The sequence below is a fragment of the Molossus molossus genome, unplaced genomic scaffold (assembly GCF_014108415.1).
Source record: "Molossus molossus isolate mMolMol1 unplaced genomic scaffold, mMolMol1.p scaffold_m16_p_3, whole genome shotgun sequence".
Lineage (NCBI taxonomy): Eukaryota > Metazoa > Chordata > Mammalia > Chiroptera > Molossidae > Molossus > Molossus molossus.
In genome coordinates, this window is record NW_023425366.1 from 52,974,322 (window position 1) to 52,992,137 (window position 17,816).

At 34.2% G+C, this 17,816-nt stretch overlaps 1 protein-coding gene across 10 annotated transcripts in view; it reads right to left on the minus strand.

The window, feature by feature from the left end:
* Positions 1-17,816, minus strand: part of AP3B1 (adaptor related protein complex 3 subunit beta 1) — a 281,299-nt gene that overhangs the window by 149,507 nt on the left and 113,976 nt on the right. For all 10 annotated transcript variants that reach the window (XM_036278963.1, XM_036278966.1, XM_036278970.1 and 7 more), the window contains 6 exons: positions 14,715-14,870; positions 10,747-10,844; positions 7,830-7,884; positions 7,670-7,741; positions 5,570-5,632; positions 1,354-1,486 (listed from right to left, as the gene is read on the minus strand). In XM_036278963.1, coding sequence (XP_036134856.1) covers positions 1,354-1,486; positions 5,570-5,632; positions 7,670-7,741; positions 7,830-7,884; positions 10,747-10,844; positions 14,715-14,870 — 577 coding nt within the window. The remainder of the gene's footprint in view (positions 1-1,353; positions 1,487-5,569; positions 5,633-7,669; positions 7,742-7,829; positions 7,885-10,746; positions 10,845-14,714; positions 14,871-17,816) is intronic.

The following is a 17,816-nucleotide window of genomic DNA, read 5'->3' on the forward strand; positions in this document are numbered from 1 at the left end:
CCTCCTACTTTTAGGAGTGATTATAAATTACATTAATCTCCCATTATCTAATTATAAAATCCTTTAAAAGTGCTACAGGGTAGAACACTCATCTTTTAAATCAAAGTCAATAAAAATATTTTTTGAGAAATTAATGTAATAAGCTGATGTAGAAAAAATGCTTTCAAATTCACAGCTTGACAATTTCTAAGAGAAAAATAGGTTAAAACATAAAATTGAAAAATTTTGACTATATTTTGTATCTGAAAAACAAATTAGTGTTCTAACTAATTTGTGGTGCTTTTTGTATGTAATTAGATTTTAAAAGAACAATTACCATGGTAAACTATGGTTTAAAATCTGTAATTTTAAATACTTTCCCAAGGAGTATGCTTTATTTGGTCATATAGGAAATCATTATCAAAAATGAAAGAGAATAAAAACATGTTTTTTTAACTCATATTTAGTGTGATCTAGAAATAGATAAAAAAAGAATGTTATTAAAAATAGAAATAGGTAAAATGTATATGGTTAGCATCCTATCTCCTCTAATTACTTTCTACAGTCAAATTTAAAAAAAAATCCATATCCCTGATAATTTACGTTGCCATGATTATTTAGAATTTTAATACTACAGGTAGAAAAAATGTTCTTTCCATCACAACATCTTGAGTTTATAGGTAAAAGATTGTAATTTTATGTTCATAATAAAAACACTCTTATTTGGAAATAAATTTTGTTTCAGTAATTTTTTTATCATAGTACTTATAAAAATCTAGATTATATATTTTACCTATCCAATTTTTTAAAATGTTTAGATATTGTTGGGCTTAAAAAACATGAAGCTGTTCCAAATTGATGAGTTCTAAATCTAGCTAACATTGAATATAAAATTATTAGGTGGAAATCTGGAAAAAAATTTTGACAGTAACACATTCAACACATACTTTTTTGATCTAGCAACTATTCCATGGTATAGAGTCATTTGCCTGCTTTTAGCACCCTCTGCAGGTGTACCAATATTATACACGACTTACATGCCACTGAACAGCAAAGCAGAATCTTTGGGACAAGGTACAATGAAGGTGACTAAACTGTGAGGAAATAAAGCAAATTATACTTTCCTAGTTCTGTTTTGGCAAAATAGATATTGTTTGCAGGTTAATTACCCAATTTACTAAAACAACAACAAAAAACTGTGAGTGTGTATGTATGTATGTGTTTTCAAAGACAAAATACTATTCATCATGACCATGCCACTGACATACAAGAAAAAATAAAATCCAATGTTAAAAAACGTTCCAATTTGCAAATTGTATCAAGAATATTCAAATGATAAATTATTTTAAAAAGCAAATGAAACTGTCAACTTACCATCTTTGTTGGATAGTAGACACACCAGGCCATTCAGACATGTGTCAGTGACGTCTAAGATGTTTGTTGCACATCTGCCTATAGTTTGAATCGTGGCTGCTGCAAATTGTTTATCCTGGCTTTTCACATAGGTCTAAACATATTATTTCAATTAGTTTATACATTGGTATTATCAAGTGTAAAAAAATGCCTATTCTCTTCAGTTTTGTCAATATATGAATTCTAGCATGCAAAATCTCATCCACAGGTACAACAGGAGATCTAACTGATGACTTAAGTTTAATTTAGTTTCTTTTTTACTTAAAGAATGTGCCTATAAAAAAGGCACATTTTCAAGCCAGGGTCATTCACCTGTGGCTTTTGACTCTCAAACAGATAGTGGGGAGCAGTCACCCAAATATAGCAATTAGTTTAAGTGGAAGGTTGAAAGATATGATGAGAACTCTCTCTTTAGAGGTTTCAGTTCATTTAACCAGCAGTATCTGTGAATGTACAAAAAAAAATGGTTGCGTTCTCAGAGACACCAAATCTAAAAACTAGAGAAGAGGAAGAAAAAAACTAATATGTTACTAATAAACATTTTACTTTTAAAATGGTACCTGAATAGTAATAAAACCACATTAGCTACAGTGAGCAGCATTTCAACAGACTTTATAAATACTCTGTTTACAATAGAACAAAATATTACGGTTTAAAAAAATAGATTTTTAAAAGAAGTTTTGAAAAATACACTGTAAACTATACATGTATATAAACATAAAAATAAATAAATAAAATTACTTAAAAGCAGGAGGTTAAAAGAGCTTTACAAAATTTACGATAGCCCTAAAGAATTTCACTTTAGTTAAACTTTCCTAATTTAAAAACTCAGCTTTTATTCTTTTTTTTTAATCCTCACCTGAGGACACTTTTTATTTTTTATTTTTTGATATTTTGTTCAGATAGAGTGGGAGGGGGAGAGAGAGGGGGACACATCGAGTGGTTGCCACTCACACGACCCAACCAGGGCCAGGGCAACCAAGGTACGTGCCCTTAAAGGGAACCGAACCCGGGTCTCTCCAGACTGCAGGCCTACGCTCTAACTGCTGAGCCAAACTGGCCAGGGCTTATTCTTTTTATTTATTATTATTTTTTATTAATCCTCACCCAAGGGTGTTTTTTCCACTGATTTTTAGAAAGAGTTGAAGTGAGGGGGGAGGGGAGTAGAAAGAAAGGAGAGGAGCCCTGGCCAGTTTGGCTCAGCGGTTAGAGCATTGGCCTGCGGTCTGGAGAGACCCGGGTTCGGTTCCCGCTAGGGGCATGTACCTTGGTTGCAGTTTGTCCCCGGACCTGGTTGGGTCGTGTGGGTGGCAACCACTCTATGTGTCCCTTTCACATCGATGTTTCTCTCTCTCTCTCCCTCCCACTCTATCTGAACAAACTATCAAAGAATGTTCTCAGGTGAGGATAAAAAAAAAAAAAAGAAGGAAAGAAGGAGAGAGAGAGAGAAGATCAATGTGAGAGAGACACATCAATTAGTTGCCTCCCACATACACCTTGATGGGGCTGGGGATTGAACCTGCAACCCAGGTACATGCCCTTGACATTGACTCAAACCTGGGACCCTTTGGTACAAGAGCTGATGCTCCTCCAACCACTAAGCCACATCGGCCAGGGCTCAGCTTTTATTCTTCACAGAAATGAATGTACTTTTAACATGCACATTTATATATAATAATATATATAATAAAATTAAAAATCCAATTTTCAACGGAAACTTCTAAAAAATGATTCCCAATCGAAAACAGAAGTACCTGCTGTAGATTAAGCACTATGGTTATCTAACATGCAAAACAGAATAATACATTAAAGGGTGCCTAAACGACAACTGGAGGAGGAAAATCTAAGAATATATAAAAACTTACAAATTTAGTAAAAATGGTAGCAAGAACATGATTAAATGTTGAAGAAATAAATTAAACAAATTAAACTCTCTTAGTTCCATTTAGGAAAGATCAATTGTATTTAAAAACTGTTACCTAGTTGATTACCTAATTTCCCCAACTAAAAATAAGAGTCTTAAAAAAAATTCTCTATTTTACTCAAAATATTATAAGTAAACATACCTGTGAACATAAAAAAAAAACACAGAAATTAGGTACAAAAATAAAAAGTGATAAAAATGGATACGTGAAGAAAGATGTATTAAAAAGCTTGATTAAATAATGGACTTTATTAAACAGGACCAATGTGTCACCACTATACAACTAACACCACTATACAATTACTTGAGATTCACTCCCTACAACCCCTATAAACTTGAATAGCAGAAAATTAACAGCAAAAGTACTCCCAAACAGATAACATATAAAAACAAGAAAAGGAGCCCTGGCCGGTTTGACTCAGTAGTTGGAGCGTCGGCCTGAGGACCAAAGAGTAGCGGGTTCGATTCTGATCAAGGGCATGTACCTCAGTTGCGGTTTGTGCCCAGCCCTGGTCAAGGTCATGCGGGAGGCAACTGATTGATGTGTCTCTCTCACATCACTCTCTCTCTCTCCCCACCCTCCCTCCCTTCCTCCCTCCCACTATATCTGAAGATAAATGGTAACATCCTTGAATGAGGATTAAAAAACAAAAACAGGAAAGGGGAAAATTGCAAACACAAAGACAAAAACTTAAAAACAAATGAAGTAAAAATAAAGTCCAAACAATAGTCTATAGCTATAGATCACTGGATAAGAACTTGTGATACTAGCCCTGGCCGGTTTGGCTCAGAGATAGAGCACTGGCCTGAGGTCCAGAGAGACCTGGGTTCGGTTCCTGCTAAGGGCATGTACCTCGGTTGCACTTTGTCCCCGGCCCTGATTGGGTCATGTGGGTGACAACCACTCAATGTGTCCCTTTCACGTTGATGTTTCTCTCTCTCTTCCTCCCCACTCTATCTGAACAAAAAATGGAAAAATGCCCTCGGGTGAGGATTAAAAAAAAAGAACTTGTGATACTATATTTTCTGGCATGTAAATATAATATAAGTGACATCCAAGACATCCTAATTTTACAAGGAGTTTTCTAGAAAAAAATATAGTATGAAAGACTAATAGTCCAGTTATGAAAATTTAAATCATAGACATGCTATAATATTCTATTACTCCTATTAAAAGCATAAGATCACATCATTTAAAAAATATATAATGTCGCCCTAGCCGGGTGGCTCAATTGGTTGGAGCATCCCTCCCCTATACCAAAAAAGATTTCAGGTTTAATTCCCAGTCAGGGCACATACCTAAGTTGCGATGGTGTATGGGAGGTAACAGATCGATGTTTCTCTCTCTCTCACATCAATGTTTTTCTCTTTCCCCCACCTTCTCTTTCTTTAAAAATCAGTAAGAACATATCCTCAAGTGAGGATTAAAAAGTAATAATAATAATAATAATAATAAAATAAATAAAAGATAAAAACAAACACAATGTTGATATAGCTAAAAAGAAATTTAATATGGGCATATCAAAAGATTGTGTTAACAAAATAAATTACGTCTACAAAAGTTGGGAGCTGACAAAAACTCTGTTAAGAAATATTTTTAAGAAAACTGCTGATGAAATGTAAAACTCATATTATTAATGTGAGGTGTTCTATTACTGTGTCCCTCCAATGAGTCTTCAGAGCTAACTATTCCATTTGAAAGGACATAATGTCCATGAGGTAATTTTTGAATAATATTTTGGGGATGGATATAGTGGAACGTATCACATCCATCAGCATATATAGTTTAAGAAATACAACAAAACAAAACAACAGCAAAAATACCACAATAGGGGCAATTTTAAACTAATTTTTTAGCTATACATGAAGCTAAGAGGACAATGTCTGAAACAGTAGACAATGAAATAGGAACAATCAGATAAGTGAAGATTTTCACGAGTGCATGGTGACAGCACAAAGAGATGGAATCCTTACAGTAACTTCATTTCACACAAAGACAGAGTTATAAATCACTGTTGCAAATTCTAGGAACACATGAAAGGGACTGCTTGCTGTTCCATTTCCCTTAAATTTTAAATTTGTAGTGAATGTTTATTCTTGAAAATGTATAAATGTCTTAGTTGTTAATCTTGTCCCAAATGACTGTTGTATTTACACAATTACATATTTCAAAGTTCAGAAAGACATATATATATAACTTTAAACTGAACAGATGTTTTAGAAGTTATTTTATAATATACACAGTACACAAACCTGAAATTCTCGAAGAAGAGTTGATATGTTGGCTTCATTTGCCAAGTTTGTCAAAATTTCAAGCTAAGGTAGAAAAAAACAGAAAGCAAACATTTTGAAACAAGCAAACAAAAAGATGAATTTAATAAAGGCTAGGCATTTAATAGACAGGCAATTTCTGTTTTTAAGAAAGTTACAAGTGTTGTGAAGCATTATACCCTTCAGGTGTATTGTGTCTCCCTACATCTACATATAGAGAATAGATATTTAGAGTACTTAAAAAATACTGAAAAAAAGAGAATCTTACACATCTTCCCTAAATCATTTGTCCCAACTTTACAATTTATATCTAATAAACCTAAACAATTTAAGATAGTTTGACTTTTTTTCCTCATATTAATAGTTATAAAACAACTGCCCTCTACGTAATGCCTCTTTTCAAGATACCAATTAATTATCTTAAGGTGTTTCCTTAACCCTGCCATCCCAAATTCTTGACATTTTAATGTTTCTGTATTGAGAGTTACAAGAAATATGCAATTAAAAGCCCATCTCCAATAGGCTCATTAAAAAAATTGTTTTTACTCATAAAAAATATTCAATTATACTGAAGGAAAGCATAGAAAAGGAAAAAAGGGAACAGAGAAAAAAATGGTACAAACAGAAAACACACAAGATATAGACAAAAACATATTCATATCAATAATTACATTTAAAGTAAATTGTCTAAACATTCCAATTAAAAGGCACAGTTTGGCCCTGGCCAGTTTGGCTCAGTGGTTAAGCGTCAACCTGCAGACCAGAGAATCTTGGGTTCAGTTCCCACTAGGGGCACGTACCACAAAAAAAAATAAAGAAAAATATGAATAAATAAATAAATGGCACAGAGTATAGGATTCTTTATATAGTCTAGGTACTAATCATTTTTCTGATATATGTACTGGTATATTTTCTCCCACATTATGGCTAGACTTTTCATTTTAGTTTGATGAGAATATCCAAATTTCCTGTACAATTTTTAAAAACCATAGCAACGTACAGAAAAGGTAAAAAGGTTTTCTCTGAACCATTTCAGACCAGAGTTGCCAATCTTGTACCGTATCATCTCCAAATACTTCTATGCATATTTCCTACAAACAAAAACCCTATCCTACAAACCATAATACAACCAAGAAAATCAAGAAATTCACACTGATACATCACATCTACGCAGCTGTCATTTCACTCCCTATTAAAGTTTCACCAATTATCTCAATAATGTATAATAAAAAGACCCAGTTCAATATCCTGCATTGTATTTAGTTGTCTCTTTAGTCTCCTTCACTCTAAATTTCTTAGTCTTTCTTTTGACTTTTATCGCTTTGACACTTTTGATAATAAACCAATTTATTTTGTAAATTATTCCTCAATTTGGGTGTGTCTTAGGTCTTCCTATGATTAAACTCAGTTTCCATGTGACTAATCAATCATTTCCATATTTATAATCCACCCTTTCCCCCACTGATTTGTTATATGTCCCCTCTATTACACAGTATATTTTCATATGCATGGATCTATTTCCAGGTTTTCATTCAATTCCACTTAATTTCCTGCCTCAATAGCACATTGTTTTAATCATTACTGTGGTTATCATTCCCTGAACTCAAAACTCTTATAACCCATGTTAATGCAAGTATGCCAGCTTCTACTTGCAACTCTACAACCTCCCAATCAACCACCACCACCAACATGCTTAAAAATATGCTATTCTTTTAAGATCCACTCAAACATCATCTTTTTCACAAGTCTTTTCTAAATCTTCCAGAGAATTAACCCCACCTTTGTGTTTTTCACAGCACTCGATTTAAATCTCAAAACACATACGGCTAAAATCATCTATTTACACGTCTCCTTTAGAATAGGGTGAGTTATTCATGGTGTGTATAACATGTTTTCACTTCATATTATTAGAATGTGGCACAGTAACTAGTATATAATAACATAGTTTAGAAAGTATAAAGAAAATCCCTAAAAATATCTGTTTTTTAAAAGCAGATCTCCATTTTATAGATGCTAGAAGACACAGTAGTATCTTCAAAGCAAACACATATTAGAGTATCTGAAAAATAAGAACATGCCTACCTTCAGTGTCTTGATCATAGTTGGATCAGTTGACCTAACATAGAAACTCTTTAGATAAGGTTCAAACATACCCTAAATGACAAAAATAAATATATAAATACATTTAATGGTACTAATGCATTCATTCCTCTTTTGAATTATGTATTCACAATGTACATACCTTTCTTTGAATTGACATAGTTGCTATATTCTGTAGGACAATATACTGCACCTCCCTAGAAATTAAAGGAAAAATTTCACTGGGTGTATTTTCCAATGAAATATCTTTAAGTACATTACAGAAAATGAATTAGTGATAAGTTTCATAATAAATGGAACTCTTAAATTAACACTGAAAAGTTCTTAGTAAATTTGAGATATTATACCTTATTTTAAAGTACATTTCCCTACAAACAACTAATAAATTAGATTTAATTTATCATGAGTAAGAGTTGAAGCCAATTTTATAATACTAGATTCCTAAACTGTAAAGCCAATACTATAGCTACTCTGAATATATGCAAGGAAGGTGTTCTTAGGCCTGACAAAACAAACACGTCTGTAGAGTTCATGTAAACTCTTGATTGGAAGGCTCACTGAGTCACTCAATTCTGCCCAGAATAAAAGACAGATTAAAAAACAGTCATGTTGGCCTGGCTGGTTTGGCTCAGCGGTAGAGCGTCGGCCTGTGGAGCAAGGACCAATGAGTCATGGGTTTGATCTGGTCAAGGGCATGTACCTCAATTGCAGTTTGTCCCCAGCCCTGGTCAGGGGTCATCCAGTCGATGTGTCCCTCTCATGTAGATCTCTCTCTCTCTCTCTCTCTCTCCCCCCCTCCCCCCTTTCTCTCCCTCTCTCTTCCTCCCACTTTATCTGAAGATAAATAGAAAAATATCCTCAAGTGAGAATTTAAAAAAATAAAAAAACAGTCATGTAATTTTTATGTCCAAATATCTAAGAAATGAAGGTAGAACTGAATCTGGTATAAGGCATCACAGAAAGATGCATTCCTGGTGTTTCTGATAACCTCTGAATTAGCTCTAAAAAAAGAAAATTACTGAGCTAATAAAAGAGAAAAGAATGACTGTATAAAAACAGAGGAAGCCCTGGCCAGTTTGGCTCAGCAGTTAGAGCGTCAGCCTGTGGACCAGAGAGGCCCAGATTCAGTTCCCGCTAAGGGCATAGGGCATGTACCTCAGTTACGGTTTGTCCCAGGCCCCAGTTGGGGTCGTGTGGGTGGCAGCCACTCAATGTGTCTCTCTCGCATCGATGTTTCTCTCTCTCTCTCCCTCTCTTTTCCTCCCTCTCTCCCTCCCGCTCTATCTGAAAATAAATGCAAAAATATTCTCAGGTGAGGATAAAAAAATTAAAGAGAGACAGAACAGGAACCCAAAGGAAACAGCATCTTACTAAGGAATGGCAAAAGAAACAGCATCTTACTAAGGAATGGCAAAAGCCAGTCTAGCGCTAAAGTTGTGACACTAAGTTTGAGTTAAAGACAAAAATAAATGTCTTTTCCCCCCAACTCTCTTAGAAGTAAGCATTCCAAAAAATTTTAATTTAAAATAACTAATGATTGCAAAATATCCAGAGTAAGCTAAATAGCTAAAACAATGGTATTGTTAAACACACATACACAAAAAGAACAAAACAAAGGACAGAAAAACTGATCTTAAACTTTGAAAGTACATGTCATGGGATCTCAATATAAGTTTTCTACACTGTTGACCTAACTGCTGAATTACTATGAGGTAAAATTAAAGAAAAAGGCATTCTTGATATCTATATCTATCTATAGGAAATGAAAAGAATAGGCATTTCTTTAAAATAAGTAGCTATTAAGAAGATAGCTCTCTTTATAAATAGGCAAAGTAATGGTGATAGATGATAACTAGACTTAGTGTGGTGATCACACTGTAAGGTATTATAAATGTGGAATCAATATACTGTGCACATGAAACTAATGTAATATTGTATACCAACTATACTAAAACATAAATATATAAAAATTCAATAAAAAATAAATAAAGCAAACCACAGTAATTAGATATTGCAAGTTTAAAGGAAGCAGCAATTCTATCATAAACTACATCATTTAGCATATGTATTGCTTTATATAAAATCATACAGAATTAGCCTTGGCCGGTTTGGCTCAGCGGTTGGAGCGTCAGCCTGTGGACCAGAGAATCCTGGGTTCAGTTCCCGCTAGGGGCACATACCACCCCCCCAAAAAAAATCATATAGAATTACACTGAGTACATCAATGTGCTAATACATTAGTATAGTTTTTCAGTGATTCCAGGTTTACTAAAACTTCCAAACATTATTATTGCCACACACAAAAATATCAAACACAAATTCTAGGCTACAGGTGGCAGCATCTACTATATGCCAAAAGTTATTTTTAATTCTTCTGGGCTATTTGGGTTTAAGGGTAAAAAACTTTGATATTTATCATAAATTTTGTTTTTTGTTTTTGTTTTATTAATCCTCACCTGAGGATATTTTTACCTTAATCTTCAGATAGTGCTGGAGGGACAGAGAGAGGAAGAGAGAGAGAGAAACATCGATATGAGAGAGACACATCGATTGGTTGTCACCCATACAATCCCAACCAGGGTGGGGGATGAACTACAACCCAAGGTACCTGCCCTTGGCCGGAATTGAACACGGGGCTCTTTGGTCCACAGATGACACTCTTACGGCTGAGCCACACTGGCTAGGGCTATCATAAACTTTGACATAAATTATATAAAATCTTTTTTAAAGAATAGTTTATTGAGTTTTAGAGAGCGAGGAAGAGAGAAGAGAGGATCATAGATGTGATAGCACAACATCAACTGGCTGCCTCCTATATGGCCCCCGCACTGGGAATCAAGCCCAAGACCTGGGCATGTGCCCCAACATTTTTGGTGCATGGTACGATGTCCAACCAACTGAGCCATACCAGCCAGGGCTAAAATCTTTAATAATGATCCCTTTCACTATGAAATCTTCTATAAAATACAATCCAAGTTATGTATTAAATGCCTGAAAGACAGATTATACTTGTTCAAACATTCCTTTTGAAAGAAAGCATATATAAAACCATGTCCTACCTATTGCTACGAAGTAAACGCACTAGTGATTTAGAAATAATGCCAACTTCAGATTTGGGGGATATGTGCCAATACAGCTGAGCAACTGCCATAACCACCTAAAAGATAAAGCATGAAGACAATCAGAGTTATGAACATTGGAGCACCCTACAGTTTCAAAGAACATTCTTACATATTATTTCCTTTAACTCCTACAAAATTCCTATGAAATAAGATAAATGTGTTGTTACTCTTTGTAGCAGGTAATTAGTGGTCCCCCAGGAATTAATTTCTACCCTCAAATGTGATCTTATTTGGAAATAAGGTCTTTGCAGATGTTATCAATGTTAACGATCAGGATGAGATCATACTGAATTATGGTGGGGCCTAAATCCAATGAAAGTATCCTTATAAGAGACAGAAAAGGACAGACAGAGACAAAGAGAAGAAGGCACATTGATGATGGAGGCAGAAAGGGAGTGACTGGCAACCACCAGATGCTAGCAAAAGGCAGTTTTCCCCTCAGAACCTCTAGAAGGAGCCAACTCTATTGAACACCTACATTTAGACTTCTGCCTCCTGAAGTAACTTTGTTGTTGTAATCCATGCAGTGTGTGGTAATTTGTTATGGCAGCCTCAAACAAGAATACTAATATATCCTCAAAGAAGAAAATAGATGTTAAATGAATAATCCAAGATCTCACAGCCAGTACATGGCAAAGCTTGACAACAATACTCTAAATCCCATAGTCTTCTAATATTACTGCTGCTGCTGCTATTCTGAGACTGGGAATTTTTAAAAACTCGTCAGCATGACTTTCCAAATGAAGCCAGACTTCAGGATAATAGCAATAATTAGGCTGAAATGTGTTTTTTTTTGTTTTTATTTTTAAATCAGTACATTTAAGTTATAATTAAAACAATTCCTCCAAAACAGCATTTTGAATGATCTTGGTTTTCAAAATGCAGAACTTTAAAAACAGTCTTTGATTCAAAGCCACTATAAGGATGATTAGAACTCCTCTGTCATAAAATGAGTACTCTATTTCCCTTACATGCATGTACATTTAGATCCAGAGATCAGAAGTCCAAACTTCCCATTTACTGAACAAATGCAGAAACAGAGCTACAAAAGTTGTATCATCTTGTCTTTGGCTCAGAAAATATATTAATACCACTTTATTTCTGACTGATTTATAAAGTTCTAATAAATGTATGTCAAGAGTTTTCCACAGGCCTAAAGTATATACAACACCTGAGGGAGATTGAAATAAAAAGAGTTTATTCTAAAACTAATAAACATTTTTTTAAAAATACAGGTTACAGGGTCCTACATTTACTGTTGTTTGGCATTTTTGTTGTACTATTTTTTTATTTAACAAGGCTGATTTTATAGCTTTCAGACATTACTTGGGAATTTGACGGATTTAAGGATATCTTATTTCTTCGTTTGTGATCCACAAATATGCTTTAAGTATAGAACACGCTCTCCTGAATTTAAAATCTTACAAAACAAAATCTCAATTAATGATTGACTTAATTTATAAGTCACTGACAATTTTTTTTAGTTTTTTTTTTTTTTTTTTTACTTTTCTTTATTTATTGATTTTAGAGACAGAGGAAGGAAGAAGGAGAGAGAGAGACAGAAACATGGATGAGAGAGAACATTGATTGGCCGCCTCCTGCATGCCCCCGACTGGGGATTGGGCTCACAACCTGGGCATGTGCCCTGACTGGGAATCAAACTGGTGACTTCTTGGTGCATGGGTCGACACTCAACCACTGAGCCACACCGGCCGGGCCACTGATAGTCATTTTTTTTATTTTTATCATCCTCACCCGAGGACATTTTTCCATTCTTTGTTCAGGTAGAGTGGGAGGGAGAGAGAGGAACAGAGAGAGAGAGAAACATGGACGTGAAAGGGACACATCGAGTGGCTGCCACCCACACAACCCAACCAGGGTCGGGGACAAACTGCAACCAAGGTACGTGCCCTTAGCGGGAACCGAACCCGGGTCTCTCCAGACCGCAGGCCAATGCTCTAACCGCTGAGCCAAACTGGCCAGGGCTGATAGTCATTTTTAAAGATATTACAGCATACAACTCTAAGACTCCTGAAACAAATCCTTAAAGTCTCTTGTAAAAGTTGCAAATAAGGCTGTAAAATAAAAATTCTTTTAAATCTATTCACAATCCATTAGAAGTCAGTCTTCGTGTGTGTGTGTGTGTGTGTGTGTGTGTGTGTGTGTATTTAGTATCAAATAAGCAGGATACCAAAACATACTGAAACAAAATGTTAACCATCTCTACTTGGTACACAAATAAGCTGGGAACTGAAACATAATTGGGACAAAAAGTACAATGTACCTTTATTTGACCATTCAAGAACATTTTTTTTAAAAATCCTCACCAGAGGACACTGTTTTCCATTTTTATTCAGATAGAGTGGGGGACAGAGAGAGAGACAGACACATCGATTGGTTGCCTCCCATATAACCCCAACCAGGGTCGAGGACTGAACCGCAACCGAGGTACGTGCACTTGACTGGAATCGAACCTTCGACTCTTTGGTCAGAGGGCCAATGCCCTGCTGCTGAGCCAAACCGGCCAAGGCTCAAGAACATTTTTTATCAGTATTTGTATTACAAAATCAACTTCTAAGACAAAGTTAACTATAAGTCAATTATAAGGTAGAGTTTTAGGTGGTTAAGTAACAGCTACTTAACCATCTAGCCAAGCAAGGGCACATTGAAATATTTGCATATTTATATCATCAGTAAAATAATATTTTTATTACTATGCATGGTTATTTAATAATGATTCAGAAACTAACTTATTAGGTATAAGATTAAAACTTCTGCTAATTACTAACATATACACACACACACACAGCTCTTTGCTCTAAATTCTGAAGCATCAGAAAACAGTATTCATGTGAAATTCCTCATTTTCAAAGTGTTTGCAATTTGAAGGGAATAATTCATGAGAATATTTTTAACTGAAAAATTATAATAAAATGTTTAATTTGACTCCATCATGCCTTTAGATATAACTTCCAGTTAATAGAAAATACAGGTTATAGAAGAAAAAATTAAATAGCACTGTATAAAAGAACCAACCAGATAAACACAGAAAAACATCCTGCAAGACTTGAGAGGTTTAAGAGATAACAAGTAGATGAAATGTAGAAACACTGGTTTAGATGAACCACTTATAAAATTTAAGATAAATTGGTATTAAATGAGATGAAATTTTGTTGAAATAGAAAGATGGAAAGGATTGACTAGAAAATAAACAGGTTAAAATATTACATACAGTATGATTTCTATCTTAATTTAAAATATATAAATGTATAGACTTACACACATGGGAATATATGTATATTTACACAGAAAAAAAGATATGGAAGAAAATGCATTAAGATATTGTAATAGTGATGAGAATATGATGTTCCTTTTTTTTTGTTGTTTTACTGGTCTGCATTTTCTAATTTTCTATTGTGTAAGTATATCCTAAAAATAAAAGGTTATTTAAAATAAAAAGGTTCAAACAAAATATTAGGATCCAAATAAAGATGATTTAAAATAGTTATTCCTACCAATTAAAATTTACTAGGCATTATGCTAGGCATTTGTAGTTATCAGGTAAATACAAATATTATAGACTGCTACCAGATTAAGTACCCACAACTACAAACTAGCAATAGAGAAATATACAGTCTTCTTATCAGCTCAGAAATATCTCCAGCTCATATCTTAAGAAAAAAAAATTAACAAAAACTACAAAAATGTAAATCAAGTTCAATAGGCATACAACTACCAAAGCAAGTAATCTCATCACAACGTAATTTTTTTTGGTATATAAAGAAATAAACAAATGCTCCATTAGCACACTCAAATATAAAGACTTGTTTGCTTAATTTACATACTTTTAACCATAGCTTTAAGAAAATCTGTGAGAATTATTTCTTATAAGGATTTTAACATACCGCTGCATTTCTGCTCTGAAGCAAAGGTTTTGTATTCCGAATTAAAAGTCTATGGTCTGGATCCATAGTATAAGGCTTCTTTCTTTTGTCAGTCTTTTCTTTCTGTTCATCATCAGATTCATAGAAATCCTTTTTGTTGTCCTCTAGACCATCATCCTACAGGAAAGAAATCCAATTTATTGTTTAGTTCAGACCTTGAATGTTTTAAAACATCTACAATAATGATAACATTTTACTGTACAACTGTTGAGGCAATTTCAAAATACTTGCTACTTATATGATGGCCTTGTTTTTTCTCGTATTTCATAACACAGTAACTGTCCTTTAGTGCTACAGGTAATACTTCTTTCATATTAATAAGAAAACTCTAAAAATATTAAATCTCTATAAAAGTACCCATAGTTACCCAAAGGGAAAAATCTGACAATTAGATTCCAACAAAACCTATAATATTAGACTACCTTAAACCTGAAAACTGTTTCTATAAATTACCAGTCACTCTGTAACTGGATCAAAGGGTCAGAAAAAAGAGGATAACTTTTTGAACTGCAACACACATAAAGGAAATCATAATAAAGCTTGACAGTTTAAAAACTAGTGATTAAGTAGGTCCCTATGTTGTCAAGACTCAGTTTGAGCTTTCTGCATATCCATAATAGTTTATTCTGTTTTTGTTCTTTTTATTTGAAGTCTTTATTATCTTTGTCAGTAAAATCAGTCTATAGGCATTTAGTCCTAAAAGGAAGGAAAAAACAAGAACCACAAAAATAATATCTACCTGGATCCAATTCAACTATTGTTTAGAGGTAATTTCTATTATCAAGTGCCTGAAACATACTTTCTACCTCTGAGATAATAAAGTAGATATACTTTTCTCTATTCCTCTCACAAAGTACAACCAGAAACCCAAGATATATATAAAACAAACATTACAAAAGGAAAGGCAGAGAGAAGACTGTGTAGAGACCTCAGGAGCCAAAGAATAACCACAGTGAGCTCCTTGGGCTTTCATTTTACCTCATATTTCAAAGACTGAACGTTGGAGAAGCAGGTAAACCAGAAACGCCAACAAGCATAGATTTAAAAAAATAGAAACAAAAACAAAAACCTTCCAAAAACCTGCCCTATGTTGTCAAAGGACCAATAAAGAGAAGATCTAGCAAGACAAATAACTTCTTTAGAAATTAATTGCTCTAGTGCAGCTACCATGAAAGAAAATAGCATGGCCCTATACCTATGCTCACCTGTGAAAGATGATAGAGAGAGCACAGACTTCTAACCTCAATGAGCACTATCTATCTCCCTGATTGTCAGTGGAGGCTGAGGGAGAAACCTGGACTTCTACCAGGACCTGGCAACAATGATGAGGTATTTAACCCCAGTTTGAGTAAGACAAGAATTTCATAATATCCACAATTTCCATGTTGAATCAAAAATCACTCATCCCAAAAGCCAAGAAGACCTCAAACTGGATTTAAAAAGATAACCTGTAGATGCCAACATCTGAGGTATTAGAATTATCTGATAAAGATTTTAAAGCAGCAGCCATCATAAAAATGCTTCAGTGAGCAATTAGAAATATCCTGGAAACAAATGTAAAAAATAGGTCTTGGCAAACAATTATGAAGTCTAAACAAAGAAATAGGAGACATAGAAAGACCAAGTAGAAATGTTACAACTGAAAAATACCAGAAACAAAATTAAACAATGAATAAGATTAAAAGCAGTATTGAGGGGACCAAGAAAACCATGGAACACATTCTGTGAAACAGAACACAGAAAAACAGAAATTTTCCAATTTGAACAACAGAGAAAAAATAGACCAAAGACAAAGATATGAAAATAAAAACCTCAAAACAAAACTTCAGGGACCTGTGGAACTGTAACAAAACAAGTAACATTTCCTGTCATCTGAATCCTGCCAGAAAGGAGAAAGAGGTTGAAATTGAAACAATACTTCAAGAAATGTTGGCTGAGAAAGTACTAAATTTGGCCAAAAACACATAAAACTACAGACTGAATAAGATGAGTAAAGCCTAAACAGATAAACCCAAAGATATTCATAACAAGACATTTACGTCAAACTTCTGAAAACTAACATCAACAAAATTCTGGAGAGCAGCATGAAAGAAATTACATGAGGATGAGGTAATGAATCGGGGTAGTTAGTGATAAGAATGAAAAATGTAGGCTAGATTGGAGAATTACTTAGAAGTTGAAGTCAGTAGGATGCAGTGACTGGAGGTGAAGGATGAGATAAGGGATGGTCAAAAGAATCCTGCCATTCCCAGCTTGGATGACCAAGCAGATGCTGCTGCTGATGTTACAGGTAAGATAACCCTGTACAGGCAAGAAACATTATATCTCTTTCCCAAGGCTGCTTGCTATACACACATTTTTACAAGATAGTCCAAACACTGATAGTCCTATCAATATCTTTACTCAGAAGAACTGCAAAGATGAAGAAAACCTACTAAGGATTGTCTCCCATCAGTTTTCTTTTGCTCATGACTGACTTGCCCCCATTTGTCTAAGTTACTCTTCTGTCTATAAATTAACAAATTCTCCCCAGTAAAAGAAAATTTATGATTTTAAATGTCTAACTATTTTTCCTACAATGTGGCAGAACAGTTTACACAGTTTATATAGCTTGGCATAGAGTTCTTAGACTTGACACCAAAAGGACAGTCCATCAAAGGAAACATTCATTGTTAAACTGAATCTCATCAAAATTTTAAACTCTTCCTCTGTGAAAAGACCCTCTTAAGAGGAAGAAATGAACAAATGACAAACTGGCAGAAAATATTTGTAACCACATATGTAACAAAGGACTATAATCTAGAATATAAAGACCACTCCCAAAACTCAAAAGTAAAAAAAGACAATCAATGCATTTTAAAAAGGAACAAAAGATATTGCTATGGACTAAATTGTGTTCCAACACTAATTCACATGTTGAAACCTTAATACTTAATAGGACTGTATGCAAAACAAAACCTTTATATAATGAGGTAATTAAGGATAAAGTAGATTATATGGGTATGACTCTAATCCAATACCACTGCTGTCCTTATAAGAAGAGGGACAATGACCTTATTGGTT